This window comes from Megalops cyprinoides, chromosome 2 (genome assembly GCF_013368585.1).
Source record: "Megalops cyprinoides isolate fMegCyp1 chromosome 2, fMegCyp1.pri, whole genome shotgun sequence".
In the NCBI taxonomy this organism is placed as follows: domain Eukaryota; kingdom Metazoa; phylum Chordata; class Actinopteri; order Elopiformes; family Megalopidae; genus Megalops; species Megalops cyprinoides.
In genome coordinates this window covers 10650942-10675210 of record NC_050584.1, presented here as the reverse complement: position 1 = coordinate 10675210, position 24269 = coordinate 10650942, and the positions used below count along the sequence as shown (strand labels likewise).

At 41.9% G+C, this 24269-nt stretch overlaps 1 protein-coding gene across 1 annotated transcript; it reads left to right on the top strand.

Annotated features, from left to right (window-relative positions):
- The first annotated feature begins 1830 nt into the window (after window positions 1-1830).
- On the top strand, window positions 1831-22657 carry LOC118773062 (vesicle-associated membrane protein-associated protein A-like). Its single transcript, XM_036521814.1, has 6 exons — window positions 1831-2010; window positions 17110-17262; window positions 17739-17842; window positions 19295-19375; window positions 21598-21777; window positions 22020-22657. Exons 1-6 carry the CDS (start codon window positions 1953-1955, stop codon window positions 22179-22181), a joined length of 738 nt encoding a protein of 245 aa, XP_036377707.1. The 5' UTR covers window positions 1831-1952; the 3' UTR covers window positions 22182-22657.
- Window positions 22658-24269: the final 1612 nt, after the last annotated feature.

Sequence of the window (24269 nt, the reverse complement as noted above, 5' to 3'; positions counted from 1 at the left end):
GTCCTGGTGTTTCATACATAGCAAGTGCAATGTGTCAAGTAGCACCAAACTACACAGTAATGTGACGAGCAGAAATACAGGCATGGAACAATTCTTGACACTATCCTAAATCAGTCAACTAACACTGACAGAAGTGAGTTTCACCACATCAAATGAAAACACCATTAAGTGACGGAAGACTGAAAAAGACAGAGGATGGGGTTTTCGATTCCGAAAACAGAATTTTGTCAAAAACGAAATGATCAAATTACTGACACAACACATTTAGTGTGCAGACATTGTGCAGATGCTCAAGAGGCCATCTTGGCAGGATTCATTAAATGCATATCTACTGGAGCAACAGGAACAGAGGTACAGAGCAGTCAGTAATGCAATGAATGTCAAACTGCAAAAGAGCACTAAAATATAATCATACAGCAGTAATTTGCTTAGCTTACAACTGAAGCCATATCATTATCTTTAACAGCATCCTAACTAAGACTTATTAACATGCATGCAGCCGAGCCATGATCAAGAGCAAAATGACCTTATATCATAGTGTTTCCGTAGCGCCAAACAATAGTCCGTGAGAGCAACATTACTTTGCGTTATTTGTCTATTATCCATCTATTAATTGCTAACCTGCTGATGGTGCTTAACAACTGTAGTTGTAATAGTAGCTTCACACCATAAATCACACCACAGATTTTGCTCATAGTTTGAATTGATCAGGTACTGAGTACCAGGCATCAGATGCATGCAGGTTCTGGGAACCAAGGTTGTCTGAACAGTAATTCATTTACAGTACTATAAGGGGCATCTGTTCAATCACTGGACCACCTACGTACAAATAAACAAATGAAGAGGCGATTGCAAAAATAATAACTATTTAATATTTATGAGTACTAAAGTACTTAATAGTATATAGTACTAATTTTGTATAACTGCTTTTATGACAAACCTCTATAAGTCATATCTCTATATACTAATTTATATATAAAATGATATGTTAACAACTCGTTCAGAAGTATCTATTCAGGCAAAGTGCTGTGCAGATCCACTAATCTTGATGTCATGTGGATAAGCAGATAACGAATTTAGAAATAAGAATTTACTGTTGCACCCATATGCTTATTAGTGGACATGCTCAATGCTGCTCCAAATGGATACCCTAAAGAAAACCTCAGTAGTATTCATAGCTGATCTGACAGTGTTATATATTAGCAATTGTTTGCTTAATTTCATGCACAAAATGAATTCCTGCACAAAATTCAGTATGAAATGTATTTTATATCTTTAGATTACATTTTACTGAGAAAATAATTGTGTATTAAAATACACAATTAATATCAAGCAATATATGAAAATACAACTTGTATCAGGTTTTGAGGCATAGAATTTCCATTTGTGGTGCAAAGTAAGCATTATGTGGTATAATACAAATTTAGGCCATAAAATATTCATTTTGTGCCATAAGATGTACTAATGTAAGTCCATATAATCTTTTGTGTCACAAATATTAAAGTTCCTAAGCAACAATAAGAGAATAACTAAAAACATTAAAAATGGGACAAAAACTTATATGACAATAAATAAGATGAAAAAGTTAACAAAGACTGATACATACGAATAACTGTTTTCTATTTTAAAATGTATTTTCTTTTCAACCTATATTTATTTATTAAAGTATGGATATTGTTTTAATTATGTTGACTTTTTATTCAACTCCCTATGTCCATTTTACAGGGTTAGCTAAAACCCCGCAACCTGAGTCCAGCCAGGAAAGTCAAAAATCGCAAATGAAAAATCACTATTCAGTCTTCATCGTGAACGCGCGCATCGGTTGCGCGTTTCTGTTCCTGTACCCGTGTGCTCGGTCGCGAAGCTTCAGTGATTCAGTGCTGCTCGTAGTTTTTTTACACTCGCAGCGGTTCGGTCCTTGGCACCGCCATCACCAATACTTTTCAGCAAAAATGTCCAAATTGGAGCAGATCCTTATTCTTGATCCGCCGAACGACCTCAGATTTAAAGGTAAGGTAAAACCGTTGCTGTCAGTACAAGAAGCAGTCATTCAAGTCCGCAGTGGAATACTCACACTTTAGACCGGGCATAATTTCACACCCCCTCCGGTTACTTCTTGTAAACCGCTGCCGCCATTTTGAGAAAGGGAGCGAGGATTTGATGTGGGCCGCCGCGGATCCCCGCACTGTAGTAACTGCCAAAGCTTGCCTGTAAGGGTAGGCTGTCCGTAGAGTGTTCATGTTCTAGACCTCATGTCTCCCTCCCGTGTCATCATTACCAGGGCTGACGGGGTCAAAGACTGTTACTTTTGGGAGGCTGTTTGGATGATGTAGACGTTTATCAGGCCTGTCCACCTTAGCGTTGTCTGCATTCCGGATTGTTAGCTAGCTAGTGCTAGCAAGCTGTTGTGCTATGTTGCTAGCCAACTAGCTTGCTAACTGTCTAACGTTAACGTTAACAAGTTACGGTGATTCATGACCGACGTGTGCTTCATCTGCATCTGCGATGTAACTAAGCTACCAAATGTTAGTTGGCCAAGAGTGGAGCAGGTAGCTAAATGGAGTTAGCTTTTCATTTGAGAGGATCTGCAACAACACTCACTGTAACGTTCGTTATGTGTACTAATGTTATAGCGAACGTTAGCTAGTTCGTGTCAGTTATGTGCCGTGTGTAAAATAATAACTTGTTAGTTAGCGTTACCTAAATTGTATAGATCAGCGGCCTCAGTGGTCCCCATTTAGTTGACTGGCTTCTTTCAGCACTTTCTTGTAACGTCATGCGTGTTGTTTGTTAAACATTTAGCTAGCTAATAAGCTAGCCAGCTTGTTGAATGTAGCCTAACTTAGGTAAAGTGTTGTGTTTATTATGGTTAGTCCATGTTGCTAGATAACCATTTGATTTTGTCGGACCTTTGAAACAATACACTTCAACGCATTTGGAGAGACAGAGGGATAATAAGCGAGATCCCTTGCCTTAAAACCCAAAGTAGATTGCGAGCTTCGTCCATGTGAAACCAAGACTGAAAAGTTGCTGTTTTTGTTTTTGTCGTTCACTTAATCTGTGCAGAACGATACAGTAATAAAAGGCTATCCTGCTGTCTTCACCTGTGACTAACCATGTAGATGGATGCATGTAGCCAGCTATCCAAAATCCATTTGCCTTGGCTGCAAGCACTGCCAACTCAAATTCTAAAGATATCAAAAATGCAAGCAGCATTGTGTTAATTATTGATTTGCCGCACCCTGCACAAAAGGCTTTTTCCTCGGGCCTATCTAGGATCCCAGCCACTCCCCAAAACGACACTCCCAGCCACTTCGTAGAGTCATTCTCCCACGTAACATTTGGACGACATCAATGGCAAGTGTGGCGCAACTCACTCACCTCTTGCGATAATCGTCACACCTGTTACTGGGTTAGTTCCCTGACAACAAAATTCTTGTATGTTAGATTGTATCTATGGGAGCACTGGGAAACCTCTCCCTCAAATGAATTTGAGAATTGGGCAAAAGTTCATTGTTAATCTGATAAGTATCCTTCCGCGTAACTCTTTATTGAAGAATAGCTGAAGGAAATAATCATGTTTTAATGGTGTATCTGGTATAGGAGAGCGCAGGTTTTTTTGCCTCGATTTTCATGGAAGTGTGTGTCAGTCTGTTCTCTGTGTCGTGGAAATTGTGAATGGAGCTGTTCATTTAAGCTGTGCATACCATATCAACCACTGAGGAAGCGGCTGCTGATAAGTGTATGAGACAGAAGGCTGTTGGATGTGTAAGGCCTTTATGGAATAGTAACACAGTGTCTGTTGACAGCTCGGATGTCTGCGCTGCCATATGGAATGACTCTCCCCCCCTCTATCCTGTAATGCTTTCACCGTGGTTATGGACTGTAGGCTATCCAATGCTGGACAATGGCTGGTGTACACATGTGACTGTCAAGAAGTACAAATCGTCCAAATGTACCCGACACAAGGGCGCAGGATTTTATATATGGCCTAAAAATAGGTCATATAGGCCTAACAGCAGGAGTTTTAGTAAAAATTCTGGTTCAGATCACCCAGGGAACCAACACAAGTGGTTCCTACCTGTCAAAGCAAAGCACTTGTTTTTACTGCTGGCAGCAGTGTGGAATTGGTACATAAGGTCATTTGCAACAGCAGCGCTTGCGTAATGTTATTCAGAATGATTATGCGTAATAAATGTATTGGTATGTAATTTGATTGTATGACGTTTCAGCATTATTTCAGTGTAAGATGGCTCCTCCCTGTCTTAATTAAAATTATACGTTTTATCATTTGAAAAACAACCACTATGGAAATGTCATTTAAAAACACCAAGAATGTTGATTGGAGAAGTCTACGTTATACATTCACTCAAATAGCTTGTGATTTGAAATGACATTCTTTATTCTTTTAAATAGTTGTTTAGAAAATGTATGTGAAGGGCTAGCATATATTCAAGCCTACTTTAATCTTCTGTACTTTGATATGATGTCATAATATATCTTGTTGATCCTTAATTGTTTGGACTTCTTAGAAAGTTGTGATGTAGGTGTGAAGCGTGATTCACAAGAACACCATCCCAGACAAGTTAAACAACTGTAGCATTTATTCAGAAGCAGCTCATTAAAATGGGTAGATACACTGCTGACAGAGACCCCTGAGTACTTAAATTGGAGAATGGTTAGAATTAAGCAAGGAGTCCATAACATAACATTTTGCACTCCAAATGAACATGTCTCCTTCTCAGTGATAATTCATCAATAATGAATTGTGATGACCAGCGTCATACTGGTAACTGACAAGTAAAACTGCTAACCTCTGTTTTGCTACTTACATGTAATTCCATGGTATAAGGTTCAGATAAACACTCTGGACAAAGAGGCTTTTCCTTGCTTTTTGCAAAGTGCCACTGAGTCTAGTTAAAAGTAAACAAAGTCTTGGTGACAGATATGAGTAAGAACAAAATGAAACATTCATCAGAAACGCCCAGGTTAAAATGTAAACAGTTCACTGCAAGAACATCTGAACATCCCACAGAGAGAGGACATGCCACAAGACTCTGTTGTTCACAAGGGAATATTTCACCAAAGGAATATTTATATGCTCTAAAAGTTTTTGTTGCCGTGTGTAAATACTATAAGTGAATCATGAATTTCTGGTTTACCTTTTATGGATCACCTGTTAAGGATCAAGGCGTGGAACTTGTATTGCCGTCAAGTAACTTTGATTCCAATCAATTTTTGTGGCAGTTGTAAACATTTAAACTTGTACAAGTTTCTAAGCACTTAATTGTTGTCAGTTGTTTAAATGATTGCTTATGATGTCTGCATGCTGAAGAGGCAAATGAGAAGAAATGTACCCCCATCTTAAACACTGCCAGATCACTTAAACAGTCCCAGTTCACCTTTACAATGGGTAATTTAATTAAATTCACTACCTTTTGTGTGGCCATCCGGAATTTTTTTACTCATTTACCAGCCTTAGTGTAACTAGTATAGACATCCTTTACAGGGCAAATTCCATGTGTGCCTGGAATTTACAGCAATGAGCCATATTGTTCCATTAGGGGGAATGTTGGCGATGTACAGAGTAAACTGATTAGCTAGGTTTTCTACTTGCAAATGTCATACCTTACAGGTGTTGTCTGATGAGGTTCCTTTCTACCTTTGTTATCTTCAGATACAGGTGTTTGTTAGTTTGTTTTTTGACATGTAGTCTAGTATAGACCTGCTGATACTCTCCCGTATGGTATTTCCCAGCAATTCTGTTCTACCCTCATTATAGAAGAGTCTAGTTTAACACTGTTTGCTTGTAGATTTAACAAAACATGCTTCACTTTGCATATAGTAAGTGACCTTAGACTTCAGCTTTAACTTGAAACACAATGCTTTGTTTAAGTGACTTGAGCAGTGGTCACATAATTTCAGGAGAGGTAAATGTTTAGAGTAGAGCTTTATGAGCTGCCAGCATATACCAGGAACCCTTTGTTCCCCTGTTAGCGTGTCTAGAGCCAATTTTCAGTTGTTTCTGAAACTTTTCAGTGCTTGCCTTTTCCATCTTGGAACACATCTGATTGGTGCAAGAATTTCTTACCATGAAACATTGACTCGTCGTTATGCACTGTGTTACCTGATGCTAGGCTTTATCGACAGGTGTTGGTTGTTTACTGAAGTTTGGGTGAAAAAAATAAAAGCCAAACCTCATTAGGACACACAAGAAAGGCATTGTGGACTGCTATTCATTATTAAAAGGAAGGCTGTGCCGGACAGTGTTCACACCAGTGGACTGAGCGTTAAATTTCATCTTGTGTAGTTGTTGGGTGCACTCAAGCCACTCATGACCCATTCTGCATTTATCTGTCCCCTTTCGCCACCTTTCTGCTGTAACCTGCTGGGCCCTTGTGTTCTGTGTTCTGATCTGGGTTAAGAACAGAAACAATAAGTACAGGACTACTGTTTGTACAGTTGACACTGTTCCTCACCTGAAGTAGTTGTTAAAATTTGAAATTCAATTTTATTAATTACTGATTTATGAGAGACAATGAAGAAGCGTGGGGAAATGTAGATGAGGTGAGTTTGACTGTCAGTGCACATGAGCATTTCAAAAATGAAACAAAGACAACATAGACAGTAATGTTAAATGTTACCATATCAAGTTAGCACTCAGTAAGCTATGCTTAGTGTGGGGGGGAAAAAGTACTTTTTGGATTTTTCTCTAATCCAGGGTCATCTGTTAACATGTTCTGTTTGTCATGCTTTCAAATGTGATTTAACTTCACTAATTTGCATAAACGTGTCATTTGTCACGTTAGAAATGATACTTTATGTCATGTGAAATTGCTTACATGGATAAATTCAAAACAATTTTGGATGGCTTGATAAATTTCTTGTCAACTTCAAAAGGGGAGCAGTGTCAATTTATTTAGATTAAATGCATTGGTACTATTTTGCAGAGACGCATGCTTATTTTTATTTAGAAATTCTGGGAACGTCGAAACACCAAAACAGTGAACTCTGTAATCAGTGAACCCTACTTAATTATTAGGACTGGGTTATACAAATGGTAATGCTAAGCTGTCTCTGAAAAGCCTGCATGTCTGTTATGTCATCAGAGATAATTTGCCAATAAGTGGAACAAGAACAGTGTATGCATTTTAACAGCGGGCAGCTGGACATTATCAACTGTGAGAAATTTTTGCATTGAGCATAACCAGGCATTTCTCCCAAAACAAAAGGGTACTAAACTAACCTAATGTCTGAGACAAATAATTGGTGGTACATTATTGCCATCTCCTCACCATTTTATAATTTATAGAATAATTTGTGCTTGGATAGAAGGCAAGGCAGTTAATGGAGATTGTTGCCACCTTTCATTGTGATGATTAAATTTTAAAGGCCTGACAAAGTGGAAATGGCTGAAAGAAACAAGAGTCTGAACAATGCAAGTTTCTGTAATCGACATGTCTCATCATTGACATTGAGGTTGGTTGTATTATTCTGCGACTGTGTGCTGGCCTGTGTGACGGATGTCAGGCCAGCTAGCTGCATTATAGCTCAAGAGAATATACCTGTATGTTCACTCAACACCTGGCAGAAGTCTCTTTTTTGCAGTCTCTCATGATGCTGTGAAGTCCTCTGCTGGTCCGTATGTTCTGATGGTGTGTGGTATGTTCTTGCATGTGAAGAGCAGCCAAGGGTGGTATGACAGAAACTAAATGAATGTCTTCATGATTTGTGTACATAGGTTTCCTCACTGAGGTAGACTGAACTGAAAGCTTTTGTTTGTATGGTACATACCACAAGTTAATCATTTGTGCGGGTGGTTGAGGCTCTGTTAGCAGAAGCACACCTTAATGTTTGAACTTCAGTGTCAAAATGGATGCTACAGTCTTAGTGTGGATCAGTCTGACCATGGATCAGTGCATCTGTCCACTGTGTAACAGTGACAATCATGGTTTGGTGAAAAGCAGATATTATTAATTTTTTTTGAGGTTTCCTCAAATTCAGCCAGGTTTTGCCAGTGGTGCAAAGCCACAGAAGAAGATACATTTGATGTTTGTGGCTGTTTTTTTTCTGTGGTGCTAACTGATCTTTCTTGTGTTGTGTGTGTGTGTCTTATATGCAATAGTGTCATGATTTGTCAAAGGTAAGATGGACTTGTTCTTAAGCTTAGCTGTTTGCCAGTAGGGGATCATTGTTAGATCTTTTTTGCTGGCTGGCTTCTGACTACTTCTGCATTCCTGTAGAATTGCTGTACTCATTGTGTGTCTTCACTGTACACCATTAATTTTGAAGAAAGTGACCTATGCGGTTGGAAATATGGAGAATGTAGATACTTAAATTGGTCTTGTATGCTGTTTTACAAGTCTGCGGTCCACTCGGATACAGGTAATGTGTGATGCTCAGAAATGGTGAAATGGTCAATATTAATGATAAAAGTAAGATCTGAGTTCTTAGACCCCAGAGGTGAAGTTTATCTCTTGACTCAGGAGTGGAACTATACATTGTAAGTTACTTAATTGTGGCTCACCAGCAAGGTGGATGAGACTTTTTTTGCCTTTCCCCTTCTAGAATTTAGACCTCCTACTTCTGAGTTTTGGCTTGACCTGTTTTGATTTATAGATTGTGTTTCAGTCCTAATAAAATCAGAATGGCATTTAAATGTGATATTGTGTTATATATTTTAGAGTGCCTCTTTAACTGTGTACTAGGTGGTAAATTACATTTTTCTTCATCTGTACATGGCTTCCAGAGGAATAATTGTAATTGAATAAAATAAAAAAGTTTCATGATTTAATACCCTATATGTGAATACTTGAACATGTCTATCTGCAGTGCAAAACTGTCAAGAAAATTTTAAAATACTGTTATCAATGTAGAAATGAAGAGGGGAATCCCTGGAACCTAGTTAAGTTGGCCATGCTCATAAAACCTGCTTCCTGCTGAGACAATGACTATATCATTAGAAATAAGTAGTCATCAAGGACACAGAGGATTGGTCATTAAACTGTGCCTTAATGCCAAGGATTTCAGTGCAGATTTCAGTCCAAATCTCAGTGGTCCTTGCTCATATCAATATTCAGTCCCTCTTGTAACTCAGTTCTGAATGGTATCATCACTTAAGCAAATCAGTTTGGCCTAAACCTTGCCATGTGGATGGTTTTCAATTTATGATAGGATAGCTTTTTGACATTTGGCCCTGATAGTATAACATTCATACAGTGTCAAGCTAATTATTTGTTGATCATGTGATGAACATTTATAAATCTGTGGCTTTACTCAAAAAAGTTGAGAAATCAGTAGTAGTTCAGTGCTTAGTTTGATTAAGTAGACTAAATGTGGAAACTATAGCCTGAACAATGTTAAGAAGTCAAATTGAACATGTAAAAATGTAGTTCTATGGCTTGTGCCCCAAAAATCAGTGTTTGAGGCAGACTGCTGTTCCAGTTAAACATGAGTACGTATTCTACACGTCCTATAGATTTGGATCCCACTTTGTGATTGTCATTGTGTGCATGCTGTTATCTTGCCATTTGCAAGAGCTGGGTGTAACACGGTCTTGTTGACTAAATTGACTCGTTCAATTCAGATTCAACCAGAAATAAATTCAGTATTCAGAAGCAAGGGGACATCCCCAATAAAATCCAGGAGTGTGAAGACTAACGATTTCTCAGTCCGAGGCTGAGAACTTGCAGGTACTGTTCTCGTAGAATGTGTGCCCCGTTCAGCTGTGCTGTTTTGATTTGCAGCATGCTGGAATTATGTTTTCACTACAACTCTGATGTTTTGGCATACAGGTGCAGTGAAACTGCCAGGCCAGCAAACCTGCTCTTCTTGGTTGCGTTGGTCTGCTTTGTGTTATGGGTGTGGCCACAATGGGAGCGTCATTAGGATGTCAGCAGCGACTAATGTGTGTGACTAGGTTTATCAGGCCGGTACAGATACCATAGCCAGCTTGAACTAATAATGAAAGAAGAACTGCAACTCGTTCTCCATGTCATTTTACGGTTGTGTTTCTGCATCTTGTGCTGTGCCTTATTTGAACAACTGCACACTGGGAGTGGAGGTCCTGACCGTAGGCTGTACGTGGCTGCTCTGACTACCCTACTGAGATCAGCCATTCGCTGCGTGCGGCTCACTCAGAGTTAGCTGGAAAGGACGGACTTCGGGAATTTGACACAGGCAGCGATAATGACTTAGGCTGTGAAGCGGTGTTTACGCAGCCTCGGTCGTTGTGTCCCTTGTAAAAGAGCCCTGCTGTGTGCGGCACAGCGGGTGGGCATGGTGATTAGAATCAGAGCTTCACGCGCGATGTTCTGCACATACACCGAACAGGGGCTTTTTGAGACGCTATTGTGTCCCAGCCCTGGGGAGCACTTAGGAGGGCTACTGTTTGAGTAACTTCAGCTGTCTCGGCCGTATCACGCTGGCCGTCTGCAAATGGTGTTGCCGATTTCAGAAGGCCTATGAAATTGTTAAAAAGGTTGCAGTCTGTTTTAAACTCCTATTGGTGATTCCTTCACTGCAGAGAAAATAGGGTCCCTGTTTATGTAGTTTCTATGCCTTTGCTGTCAGAAGTGATGTCTTTGCATTAACAAATAAGGAAGTTAAGTGGACGTAGTAGTGTTGATTTGTTATTTGGTCATCACATTGCTCTCTAAAACAATTCATGCTTGGTTTCCCCATTGGTATGGACAGGAGGGTCTCCCAGTATTCGTTCACACATAAGAGAACGCATCCCAACAGGTCAGAGCTCAAGAGAGACTGTGCCTTAATCTTAAATGAGACTCCCTTTTCCAATCCTTGTGGCTTCACTTGTGTGAGTGACTCCAGGATGTTACACGGTAGCGAATGACACTGCTGAACCTGTTGACAGGTCCAGGAGAATTTAAGGGAATGAGCCAGTTTACATGGCTCAGGCAAGCGGCGACATCTCTGGGAAAATAGTATAATCCTAGGGCCAGGCTGAGGTCAGGTTCCAGCTAGGACGTGCTCCAAGTTAGCGATTTATGATGCTGAACTTGAACTTTTCTTACTATATCAGAGCAATTCAGTGTTACTGTTTTGTGAGTGTGGTCATTTCTGTTAAGTTATTTATACTAGGAGCGAATCTAGGAGGGTTTTTTTTTTTTTTTTTGGCTGATGACAATTGCAGATTTTTTTTTCTGCCTGCTCTGGGCAATTCCAGTGCCGATACCGATGTTGCAGGAAGTTTGTTTCTTAGGCAACCACAGTAAAAATTTGCATTCCCCAATGGGCAGGCCTCATGTTCGTAGTCACAGTCATGTAAGTTGGGGTAATAAACAGAATCAGGGCAAGAGAGATATTATGGAATGAATGGAATGGAATGAACTCCCCACCCCCCTGAGAACAACCCCTTCAATCCAACCCTTCAGACGTGGGCTGAACACACACCTCTTCAGACTCTACCTGGACTGACACCCTTGCCATTTCGACCTTGTAAATCTATGATTCTTGGCTTGTACTTGTAGCTCTATCTCTTACCTTGTATTTGTGGCACGTTTTTGCCTAGGTAGTATAGTGGTATATTATTGTCCCAGTGACTGTATTTGATATATGTAACCTTAGATCAGATTAGCTCTGTCTCGCTCCACTGACCTTGTGTTCAGCTCCAGCACTGTCTGCATTGTATGACCTGTACACATCCTGCCCTTGTGCCTGTTTGTCTACTATATGCACTTTTGTATGTTGCTTTGGATAAAAGCGTCTACTAAATGAATAAATGTGAATATAAATGAAAATGTCTATATAATATACCTCTAACTCCTTAGTTATTATTTAACAACTTAAGTTGCTTGCACTGTGCCAGTGGATTCAAGTAGGCATCAGACATAAGCAGGATGACTTTATCCAAACAGAATAATTATATTGAGAAGCCTAGGTGAAGACATCGTGCGAAATGGGCCCGTGTCTTTGGATCCTTTTCAGGCTGTTGGTGTGTTAGTGGTAGTGTGCTGGTTCTCCTGGCAGTTTTGCATGTCAGCGCATTTATTGGTAAACAGGTTTACATGTAATCGACTGATTCCAGTGCTCAGATCTGGAGCATGCTGTATTGGAATCTGAATCTAAAGCTGCATTACATACATTGTACTGTAGGCAAGCCTGCTTAATGGTGTCACAGCAGTCATTGTTTAGTAACCATTGTTGTAGGTGCATCTGAGTCATGCTTCACGCTTCTCGGGACTGGAAATCCAGAACGCCTTTTGCTGAGGGCTGAGTTTAAGCCGGGGTTTCTCTGCGCGAGGAACGTTTCTCTGTCGCTCGGCCGCGGATCTGTGCGGTGGCTCTCTCTCGGTGTTTGTCAGCACACGCTTTTAGGACGAAACACTTCAAGGGAGTCCCCGAAGTCTCTAAAAGGCAGCATTTAAAATTCACGCTAAGCAGCTTCCCCTGCCTGCGCACCGCAGCCATAATCGTGTTCGAGTGGGCTAATTTGGGCAGATGGCGTGCTCTGGTTTAATGGAAGCCCGTTGCGAAATGTTTCCTCAGCGGTCGCGGCACCGAGACCGGAGCAACTGAGAAAAGAACAAATCCGTCTGAAGCTGTGCTTCACGGGCCGGCGAGGGACGCCCGATTCCCGCCGTGTTCAGAGCTGTCCCGAAATATCCTCCCTACGTATAGGGAGCATCGCTCCCCTCAGTCACGTGGGCCGGGCTAAATATTGCAGTGAAATCCGCAGCTCGGCTCAGTTTTGGGTCCTGGTTGAATTCCCGCCGCGAGCTTAAGGGACAGCCCCCTTTCTCGGGCTGTATTTTTAGCTGAGCGGGCCCGTATGGGACCCTCCCTGCCTGTGCTTGTACGGGGAAGAGATCCAGACCCACTTAAACGAAATGGTTGCGCATGCAGTATAGCAGCCAGCCCGTGTACAGAAAGGCCATTCTTAGAGGCCTGCTGTCCTCCTGCTTCGAAAGCGGATTTTTTTCTCATATGTTTTCAAGGAAGAGAGATTCATTTGTGATACTGGGGCTTTTGAGCGTGACTCACACCAGTGTAAACACAAAGGCCCTCCTGAAGCTTTAGTAGTAGGTAGGTGTAATATGCCAAATGTCTTGAGTGGAGCAATTTGAGATGGATGTTCGCTCCTATTCCCACAGTGCTTTTGCAGTGTTCATGTGACCTTTCCGTGGCCCCAGCTATGGCAGGGAGCCAAGGGTCCTGGCAGCTGGGATTGGCCTGGGACTTGGGCAGTTTTAAACCATTGTACATCCTGGTCCAACAAAGAAATGCATCCATTCATTTATGACACTGAAAAAAGTCAACTGAAACAATGCTGCATTTAATTTAGTATATTGTTACAAACTAGAACTTATCCAGTATTAGTTGTAGCTTCAGGCACAGTGTCATTTCAAAACATACAGCTGCATGAATAATTGAAAGGCAAAGTTTACAGGGGTTTTCTACAGTAGGTTAAATATTTCATCTTGACCGTTGAATAATATATCGACATTCACATGTTGTGCCTCAGTTTGTGCTGCTGAAATCCCACCATGGGCACGTAGAACCCCGTATTCGCTCCAGCCCTGGCCCTAAATGTTAGAGAACGTATGAGGGCGTGTCACTTGCAGCCCCTTGGTGGGTGCTCCGGTCACATTTCCGCTAAGCGTCAGGGCTTTGTTGTGGATTACACTGGGTTCAGGTTTATAAGGCAGAGGAAACGCTGCCAAGGTGTGGGGCATTGGCCAGCTGGGAGGGGTAGGTGCATCATCCTTAACTGAGGGCAACAGGAGAAAGCGTTAAAAGCAGGGGCTGTGTTTGCAGTAGCCTTTCCGCTAAAGGCACAGTTAGCAGCTACAAGTAACCGGTCGAGCTTAACATCCGCTAAGCGGTCGTGTTTTCACTCTGTGTTTCACACTCTAGGCCAAAAGCAGCATTTCCGTGTGCTTTTTGTGAGGAGAGGCTCTTGTTTTCAGTATGGTAGCGACTGTGGTCTCCGCCACCGTGAGTCATTTCTCACTTGGCTCTCAGTTTGACAGATAATGCCGTGGCCTTACTGCACTGCATTTAGCAGCCCTACAGAGGAGCTGCTCACAGAGCTGCCAGCGCCGGAACCTGAAAGCCACCGTGTCACCCCTTTGGTGAGGTCACTCACGCCATTGCATACCTCCTGCCTGTCCAACTTCATCATGACCTACCCCCCCACCATGTGCTCCATGATGGCTGATCTGCTGATCTTTCAGGCTGAGGGTGTGGACTGGGGAGAGCACACTGGCCTTCAGCCTGAGGCTTTAACCTAGTGCAGACTGCAGGGGAAGAGGAGGAACAAGCGATTTTAACATTCAGAAGATTTCACAAGATTCTCTCTGTGTCTGTGAGATACTGCCATAAGCCCTCACAAGGACAGCGATCACTTTTTCTATCACAGCATCTCTGTAGCAAGTAGGGCTGGACCCGAGTATTCGACTATTTGGATATTCCTTCGTTGGGTAGGTATTCGGTTTTCAATTTTGGGATTCGGATATTCATTTTTTTTTTTTTTTTTTTTTTGCTAAATGTATCAATAAATGTATCAATAAAGGCAAACTGCAAAATATATTTTGTCAGCACATTCTTGTACTATATTTACTTTTTAATTGCACTGTTAAACTGTGGAAATATATACCATTTCAGCTTGGGCGCCTGACATCCCTCTCACTCACAGCAGTGAACGTCACGGTGATGGGAAAGTAGCCGGCGATCGCCGAGCTCGTGCTTTGGGACTCGAACAGAGGGCGTAATGGTTTCGACCGACCTTTAGCTAAGTTTGTCACCCTGGGAGGATGCTAGCTGCAGCGATGCCTTGCTTGTCGCTGCTTCCAGTGGGGCGTAAGACCATTTTTAAATACCGCGGCTCCGTAAGTAGTGACAGAGATGAATGTATAGGATGGGTTAAATGCAAAGGACAAATTTCGTTTCAGTGTATGCGAGGACTGAGAAATGACAAAGAAACTATAAATCTTATCAATACAAATCTCAAATCTTAAATTTGTTGGAGCTAGTATGCTGTTTCTGCGCTTCTGTTTCACAATGCTTTATCAGCCCTTGTCTCTGTTTCAGAGCCTATTATTATGAGAATTTATGTAGGTGTATAATTTATCCATGATAAGAAAAGTTGTCACAAGCTGTTATTATCTCACAAAAAGTGCATAGATAGGACCTCGTTCAACCAAACCCCTCGGGATTACAGACATGCATAAAACACACCAAAGCTTTTGGAAAATGTTTTTTATTAACAAATAGCAATACAGCCATGCGTCACTTAACGTCCACGATGTGTTCTGTGAAATAGGACGTTATGTGATTTGGACTTTGTGCGAACACCATACTGTATAAAGTATATGGTAGGCCTATACTATGTACTGTACCATTATACACCTGGCAGCGAAATCGCTTTATTTCCATGAGACATGAGATACACGTGTTGTGTGCGGGAAGCGTTGCCTTCACTATGCCCTGTTACGTCCGCTACGTCCGGTTCTGCGATCGGGATTTTTAAACTTTTATAACCTTATGGGACTACGGGCGTATATGCGAACGGACGTTGTCCGAATGGACGTTAAGCAGCGCATGACTGTGCACACAACAATACTGTAGAATAACAGAATCCTTAATGCCTTTAATTAAACCGAAAGACACGTGTTGCAGCACTATGCCGTCCATCTCAGCCAAGAACAGAGAAATGTCTGGCTGAGTCCTTCCCGAATCACGCTCAGCACCCTCCTCCCCCCCCCCAGCCGAAGCTTCGAATATTCGCTATTGACTACTACCGAAGCTCTGGAGCCCAAACAATGGTATTCGGGACAGCCCTAGTAGCAAGCTAAGCAACGTGAACTCTTTTGGTTGAGTCACGTCCTCTCTCATTCCTGAGAGAGTTGCATTATGGGACAGCTGGCCTCAGATGCCCTGGGTTCAGATACCTATCCAGATACCAGGGTCCTATACGCTACCTCACTGTTGCATGCCCCCCAGCACAAAAGCTCGCTTAGTTCGTCAGGGAATCGAAATATGTGAGTGTGTTCCTGCGAAGCAAGGGGCCTTATCAGCGCCTGAGCGGTTTGAGTTGGCGCAGAAGGTCTGTGGGGTTTTCCCTGCCACCAAGGCGCTTTGAAGAGAAGCAGTGGTTGGATAAAGGCAGGAAAATGTCTGACAGGGAACCCCAAGGGTGAGCTTGGTGTGATAGCGCGTGAAGTCATTTTTGGGACGTACGCCTTCTGACATGACCCGCTCTGTAGTGTGGTGTTTCGGTCTGTCTCGTCGAAGACGCCACTGTGGGTGAATTTATGCGCAGAGTTTGCATGTGTGTCGGGAGTCAGACTCGGGACTTGTAAATTAAAGTTGTTTTGCAGGAGTTGTTTGCCCTTGCAGACGTTATTTGTCCTCGCATGCATCTAGACACGGTCTCATCCCGTGGGAAAGTGTATTCCCCAGATTGTGATCTCTGTTCTTGTGTATTTTCCAGAAAACATTAAACTGCTATATAAAAACTACCAGCATTGATTTTTTTGAATTTTCATCCCACTCTCTCAGCACAGCACACAGGGATCTCTGATCAGTGTGGTATGATTTCTGAAATGTGTTCCTACGCTGGCAATATATAGCCATGAAGTTACGAGGCGCTCTATTTTGCTGTGTTCTTGGCTTTGAGCGTGCAAAATAATGCAGGAAAAGATAATCCTCCGCTCAGTGGATCTACTAATCCCTATGCCCTAAAAAATTAATAACGGGTAAAATGGCTGAGAATTTGTATTGAATGTGAGTACTTCAAGATGAAAAGTACTTCAAATGAAAATTCAAACAGGAACAACGAACAGAAACTGACAAAACCATAGACCCCCTTATTGGTGTCACGAATGATACTTGCAGTTTTGAGAAACGCCTGTCCAGTGATTGGGTAGATACAGGAATACCAGTGAAAAATTTAAAATTCAGTGCTAGTAGTGCTTTTGCCCATGAAATAACATAAAGTGTTTTGATTGTGGCTCCACTGACCTTGGCTTTCTTAGAAAAAAATTCTAACCTCCTGCTGAGGAAATTGCACCCAACGAGTACACACTGATGGCGGTCAGAGCGCGGTATCTCACAGTCGATGCTGGGCGCTTGTGCTTTTTCCGACAGGGCCTTTCACAGATGTAGTCACCACAAACCTCAAGCTGAAGAATCCCGCAGATAGAAAAGTATGCTTCAAAGTGAAGACGACAGCTCCCCGCAGGTACTGCGTAAGGCCGAACAGCGGCCTCATCGATGCTGGTGCCACCGTCACCGTCTCAGGTGAGAGTCGTCTCCGTCAAGCGTCATTCTGTCCTTCATTCTGTCCCGCACCTGTTGGGCACAACTATGGGATAGCCACCAGAGATTTTGCAGCTGGATTTAAGCTTGTCATTAGCTGCTACTGGTGAATGCATGGAGATTCTGTCATTTCAAAAGTGTGCACGTATAGTCAGTCACACTTAATTCTACCCACAGTTTTTACAGTGTATTTTTTACAGTTTTTTAGTGAATTACCGATACTCATTTGCCTGCTTTATTCTGATTAGAGCTAAAGTCACCTGCATTTACACGTTGGGCAACAGTATGTTTTTAACAGCAATGTGCTCAGTTGGTGAACACAGCACAGTACAGAACAGCTAATTCTAGTCAGTCTTTCTGCAGGCTTTTCCTTGACAGCACACACATCCCTTTGTATTGAAAGTGTTTCCACAGCCATACTTCTCCTCTCTGATGCTCATGTGTTGTGTCTTTTGCAGTAATGCTACAGCCATTTGACTATGATCCCAATGAGAAAAGTAAACACAAATTTATGGTACAGACAATTTTCGCACCTCCCAATGTTTCAGACATGGAAGCAGTGGTAAGAAACGCCTTCTTTTTTTAGAAACCAGCCCTTCTATCCTTTGTTATAACAGAAGACTCAGACATATCCTTATTTTGTAAATTTACTAATTAGTAGAATGTCTGTGGCATGAATTTATTGTGAATTTTGTACACTGAAGACAAGAAATAGTCTGTAGTCCAGATATGTGTAAGATATAATAATGGCTTTAAGCAGTGTAAAAAAAAAAAAAAAAAGTTTAGAGTGAGTACCTCATTTTGGAAAAAAAAGTTAATACTGCTTTGTATAGAATTGCTATAATGAAATTGAAGTGTATTACTCAGTGTTTTTTGTACACCAGTCTTAAATGACTGTGAGAGAACTCTGTGGAACCTGTGAATTTTGATTAATGATACATTTTGCCTTTTGTACATAGTAATTTGACATTAAGTGTCCCTTGACACAAAGCACCAATCAGTAGGCTATGACCATCTTTCTCTGAATGAACAGCTGAAAAGTCATTCAAAACACTGTTATATAGAAGCATTTCATTGGCTTAGTCATGGTTAATAAAGTGAGGGAAGTGAAGTGCCCAGTGGTGGAATGACAGCAGTTGAGAGATGAGTCGAGCAGCCCTATCTCAGACCTTGATGTGCAAGAGCACGCCTTTTAGCCAGCAGGGGGCAGCAAAGCAGTGCTAAAACCGATCACCATTCTAAGCATCTGTAGCTTTAAAGTTGTAAGTCTCAGAATCAGTGTTGCGTTTTGGTTCACATTGCTTGAGACATAATTGCAAGGGAAATGCAGAGAGTCAGAATTTCCATAACTGGCAAGGCTTATCAGCTGTATCTCAATATTTACTGTGAAATACAAAAATAGATAGTGAATGATGTGATTTTAAACATCCAAGAAAGCAAAAATGAAAGATTACTGTTTTTTACAATGCCACCATGCATTATGTGGAAATGCTGTAATTCAGTGTTGTTGATCATATAGTCTGTGGTTCCCATTCCACTGTTTTAATCCATCGTGACTTTACATATACCGGAGCATTTAATGTAGTTTGCTGCTATCTGTGAACAATTTGGGACCGCTGTAATAAGTGAAAGCCTACATTTTGCATAATCACATTAATCTCTGGCTCATAACATAAACATTTACGTTGATATGATACTACATTAAAATTTTCAAGATAGTAGCCTGCTAGATGAATGGAAGCAACATTAACTTAAAAACAGAACAGCAGTGTGCTTGCACTCTTAGAAAGTCGAAGATACTACGTGGATTAAGCTGAAGAATGGTGTGTGCGTGTGTGTGTGTGTGTGTGTGTGTGTGTGTGTGTGTGTGTATATGCGTGTGTTTTTATGCACACGTGTGGATGGAGCTCCGATTTGGCCTGTGTCCAGCTGCTAGCAGTTGAGGCTGTTTGGGGGGGGGAGAGAGAACAAAACAAAACAAAAAAAAACACACGCCCATGTATCATCCCCACAGTGGAAAGATGCGAAACCCGATGACCTCATGGATTCCAAGCTGAGATGCGTCTTCGAGCTGCCTTCTGAAAACGATAAAGTGGTGAGTGCCGCAGCGCGCCCGCTCCTTCACATCGGATTCCTCATTTACCACTTCCACATGGATCACGGACACGCATTTTACATCTCACAAGTCTTCATTTCACAACACTTTCCCAAGGACTGCCAAACCGGTATTTAAATACATTACGCGTGATATGAGGTCACGCGCAGTACTTAACTGACTCGGTGGACGTAAGAAATGTACCTCGTCAGTCAGCCATGTTGGAATGCTGTGACTGTGACAGTAGACCGTTTCAGAGTCCGTTACCCTCTGGGCAGCTGCTCAGCGATAAGCTGAAGGGGCATTGCAGTGCATTCTGCTAGTATTTGTTGCACGATGGGAGCAGACCCTTTTGAAAACTGCACTGAGAATGTTCAGGTGAGTCTCGATGAAAACGTCCCTTGTAATTGCGGTCGCAAAGCCTTGCCTGTTGTTCATGCAGTAGGTATAGGTAACATACACATTTCAATGCATCTCTTTTCTCATGTTTTTTTTTAGATTCTGCACCTTTATTTCCTCTTTTTCTGTTACTGTTGGTTGCTCTTTTCCCTGCACATAATAGGTACAGTTTGACAAAGGGTGCTCTTTCGTGTTGCTGGGAATACACACAGACAAGTTTTATCTGTGCTCTTGTTTTTCTCTAAATAATCCCTTGCTGGAACTATTTGGGAAAATGAAGCGAAACAGACCTTGGGGTTGAAAAACAAAATCAAAACAATAATACTCATCCCAATTAGCGTTTGAGAAATTAAATCCAGGAATTATTTCATTGGATGAAAGAGGTTTCTTCCAAGCTCTCCATGCAAGGTACAAACTTACGACATCCAGCTAATATGCGAAACATCCGGTCCTGGGTTTAATATTTACTAGAAGGTTCATACTGGGGTTCAGCACATTTGAAAGGGCACAGCAAGGTTAAGTCTGTGTTTATTCTCAGGGACAGCCTAAGGTGTGTGCTAAAACAGACTAACTCTCGGCTGCCAGAGGATGCCCTTGCGGCCCTCCTGTGTTCCTCTGTACCCTCACGGATGGTGCCTGTCTCCCCCCCCCCCCCCCCCCTCCTGCTGTTAGGCCCCTTCTCCAGTCCTCGCCACCCCAGTGACAGTCAGCAAGTTTGAGAAATTCTTAAGTGACCCCGGGCTGGCAGGCGGAGCCTCCCTACCCCCCAGGCCGGCCCCCACCCCCGGCGAGTACCGCACCCCCTTCGGTACTCACAGTCTGTTCACGCCAGGCAGCGTTGGCAGCCGGAACAACCCGCAAGGGGTCATAGCACTCCCCGGCTTAGAGGGCAAGGCCAGAAAAATGCAGGTTTGTGGCAGGCAGGCAAGCTCAGGTTTAGCACCGAAGGGTAGGTCGTCACACCGCTTTCCACCTTCAGGAACCTGTTAACCTGGAGGCATTTTTTGTTTTGTACATTTGTTTGGCATTGCTGTTGGTATATCTGTTGAAACTGTGAACTTTCATCAACTTTACATCAACTGTGAACTTAACTAATGCATTTTCTTCCATTAGTGCTGGTCTGTATTGTTATTAGGACCCAGTCTGTCCACAATGGAACCGCTTATAGCGGTTTCTAATTTCTGAATATATTGGCAGATTGTTTTTAATTTGCCGTTTCTGAGGTATTAGGTTGTCTCTCCAAGTGTACATGACAGACGTGGAGCACAACAGTATAAATGAGTGATCCATAGTTGCTCAGAGAGAGTTCCATTGTAAAAATGTAGTCAGTAAGTCCTCAGAGAACTCATCTTTAAGAGACTCCCACCCTGATTTTGCCACAGTGCCTCCCGCCACAGCTTGCTCTGTTGCCTCCATTTCCACAGGCTTCAAATTCAGTTTTCCCCATTTCCCCTGCACATTCCCATTCAATGGAAACCAAATGGATTTCTCATTCCATTGCCCCCCTCAATCTCAATCGTAATGTCTGATAATTGACCAGTACTAATGACAAACCACATCAAACATTGCATGAAGGCTCAATTAATAGTGGGAAAACGTGGAACGGTCCATTTCCGTCAACTTCCCAGTTTCATGTGGTGGGGTTTGGCCTGCACAAGAGCCATGGATGAGGTTCTGTGTTTGGCATGCAAGGCAGTCTGGGAGAAGGAGAGAACCAGGCCACTTCTAGACTTGACTGATTTCATTTTTTTGGCCAGAGCATCTTTTTTTTCTTTCCCCTGCCCCGAACCCATTTTTTAAACGGTTCTTCCCACTGTTTTCAGAACGACTTAGACTCCAGCAAATCCGCCCCGGTCCTTAACGCGTCCAAAGCGGACGGCCCGTCAGTGCCCAAGCCCGGCAGCCTGTCCCTCGACGACACCGAGATGAGGAAGCTCATGGAGGAATGCAAGAGGCTCCAGTCTGAAGTCGGCAAACTTGCAGACGAGAACCGGCATCTCAAGGTGCTTAGAGATTCCATGCATCACGGTAACCACGCAGTAAGCTACAAAACTACCTTCGTCTCAAACACTTAGGAACAGTTTCTCCTCCTTCGTACGGCAGAGGTGGGATTAACTGTTAAAGGTCACAGTGCTGTTGTCAGTCACCGGCGTGGAACGGCGCTTTGCTTTGCTCTGGCCACTGGGGCGTGCATATTGAACAGCGATCTCAGCATTGTCTCTCTTCGTCTCGTTTTCCTTCCCAGGATGACGGCTTGCGGATGAGGAAAGCTCCTCGTTCAGACAACATGGTATCGCACTCGGCTGCCCTGATGGGCAGGGACCAAGGCTCCAGCTCTCTCCCCTCCCTGCTCGTCGTTATTGCAGCCATCTTCATCGGTTTCTTCCTAGGGAAGTTCATCTTGTAGAGGGAAAAGCGCATGCCAACCCGGCTCCTGTTTAAAGGCCTGGAAAAAAAAAAAAAATGTATTTTTTTTTTTTCGTTGACCTGCCATATCATTGGTAGCCCGGCACACAGTGAACATGTTTGTGTACAGTGTCATAAACAGGCCTCGCGTTTAACAATCGCTCACACGGTTAGCACACACGCAGAAAAGAGAAAAAGGAGATTGCTCCTTTTTTTCCGTTTTGTTTTCGGTTCTTTGGGAGGGGCAGGTTTTTTTTGGGGGGGGGGAGGAATTTAACGAGGGAAAATAAAAAAAAATTGTACATTTATCAGAGCATTAATAGCAGGAGAATCAAGGTACTACATAGAGGCCTTGATTGGAAATTCATAAATAAAAGAATTGTTCTCTTTCTCTCTGTGGTTTTAATAAGAGTTGAATGGAATGTTAAAGTGTCTTGTAAATGTTATTTTAATCCTTTTAAGTAAAAAAGAAAAAAACTACAAACAAAAAGGACTTTACTACCTGTTGCTGGATTGCCTCCGATTCATTTGTCCAGTTTGTAATCCACCGTCTTCATGGGGAATGTGAAGAGCTCTTCTGGGGAAATGGGTGCCTCCTTTCAGATATTTCTCCGTCTTTTCCTCTCCTTGCTGATACCAATACAGACATTATTATTATTATTATTAATAAAATTATTATTATTACAGTGTTTTTTTCTTTACAAATTATTTATCCCTTGTGAGGCAAATGCTGACTGAAAATGAGGTCTCCATTCTTACAGTTCTTTCCCATGGTATTTAACATTGAAGAAATAAAAAAGAAAAAAGTATCTTTAACATTGTTTCGGCAGCGTTTATTTGTCGTTTCTGTGTCCTGACGGCATGAAGTGTTCCTCTCCACCGAACACATTGAATTTTTTTTTTTATTAGTCATTATTTTTTGTATTTTCAAGGTTATTCATTTTAAAATGAAAATAATGTTCTCACTTCAGTTTACATTACACCAAAACAAAGTTTGGGGGGAAATATGCAAGACAGTGTAAACAAGGAATTTTATGCATTGAAGAGAGAAACACTCTTGTTTGTCCTGTAATAATTTTTCTGCCATGCATTTAATGCCAGCTTTAACTCTGCTATGAAAGCTAATGAATAACTTAAGTTTTTCATTCCATCATTTTAATTTCATTCTTGATGGACATTAAATCACAGCCTCTCTAAGTAAGAGGTCATGTAATGTGATTTGCATATAATTGACAATAGATGATAGCTTTTTAAAAAATTTGCAGTAGTTTGCAACAAATTTGGTACAGAGCTGTGACCCGTGACTTCATATGTACACCACACCACAAAGAAAATAGTCTATCTGTAGTGTAGTGTAGTTAGTGTGTTGTGATGGAATGCTGCCGGTGATTATTTTGCAAAAAACATTACAGTGCAACAAACAGATAATCTGAAGGTTGAAAGGTGTGAAACGTGCAAAAAATGGGAATTATGTATTCAAAAACAAATCATCGCTAACAAGCTGCTGCCTATTTTCTGAATAGCAAACAAAGTTAATGTTATTAAAATTCCAAGATACCTTCTACTGAATATTTTCATTTTGGTTGTGCTTCTTCTACAATTAGTGCACAAGTGGAGTGCAGTAATTTGTGATTACTCTTTACACTTTAAACTGAAATACACCTCAGTAGAACTGCTTTTCAGTTTTCCAGATGATGCAGACATTAATTTCCAGGATCGTTTCTGCATGTATTGATAATAATGGGAGCGTAATTACTAGCTTTTTCCATTGTTAAAAAACAGGTCAATTTTCCTGTCAGCAATCACTGCAAACAAGAGCACCAGTGACAGAGGGGTGCGGTTTGTTGCTCTAAACTGATGAGTTGAGGAAGGATAAATGAACTGTGGGCCACACCCTCGTGTTTGGACAGCAAACATCAGCATGTTCAATGCAGAACAGAAAAGCGAAGCACTCGATTGTCCTCAGCTCTCACAGATACACCCGCAAGTTTGTGTCTCCTTAAATGCTGGCCATCTGTTACAGATCAACATTCTTGAATAAGCAACTAGCGTGAGGATGAATCTTTGTACTAAAAGCAAGAGGGGTAAC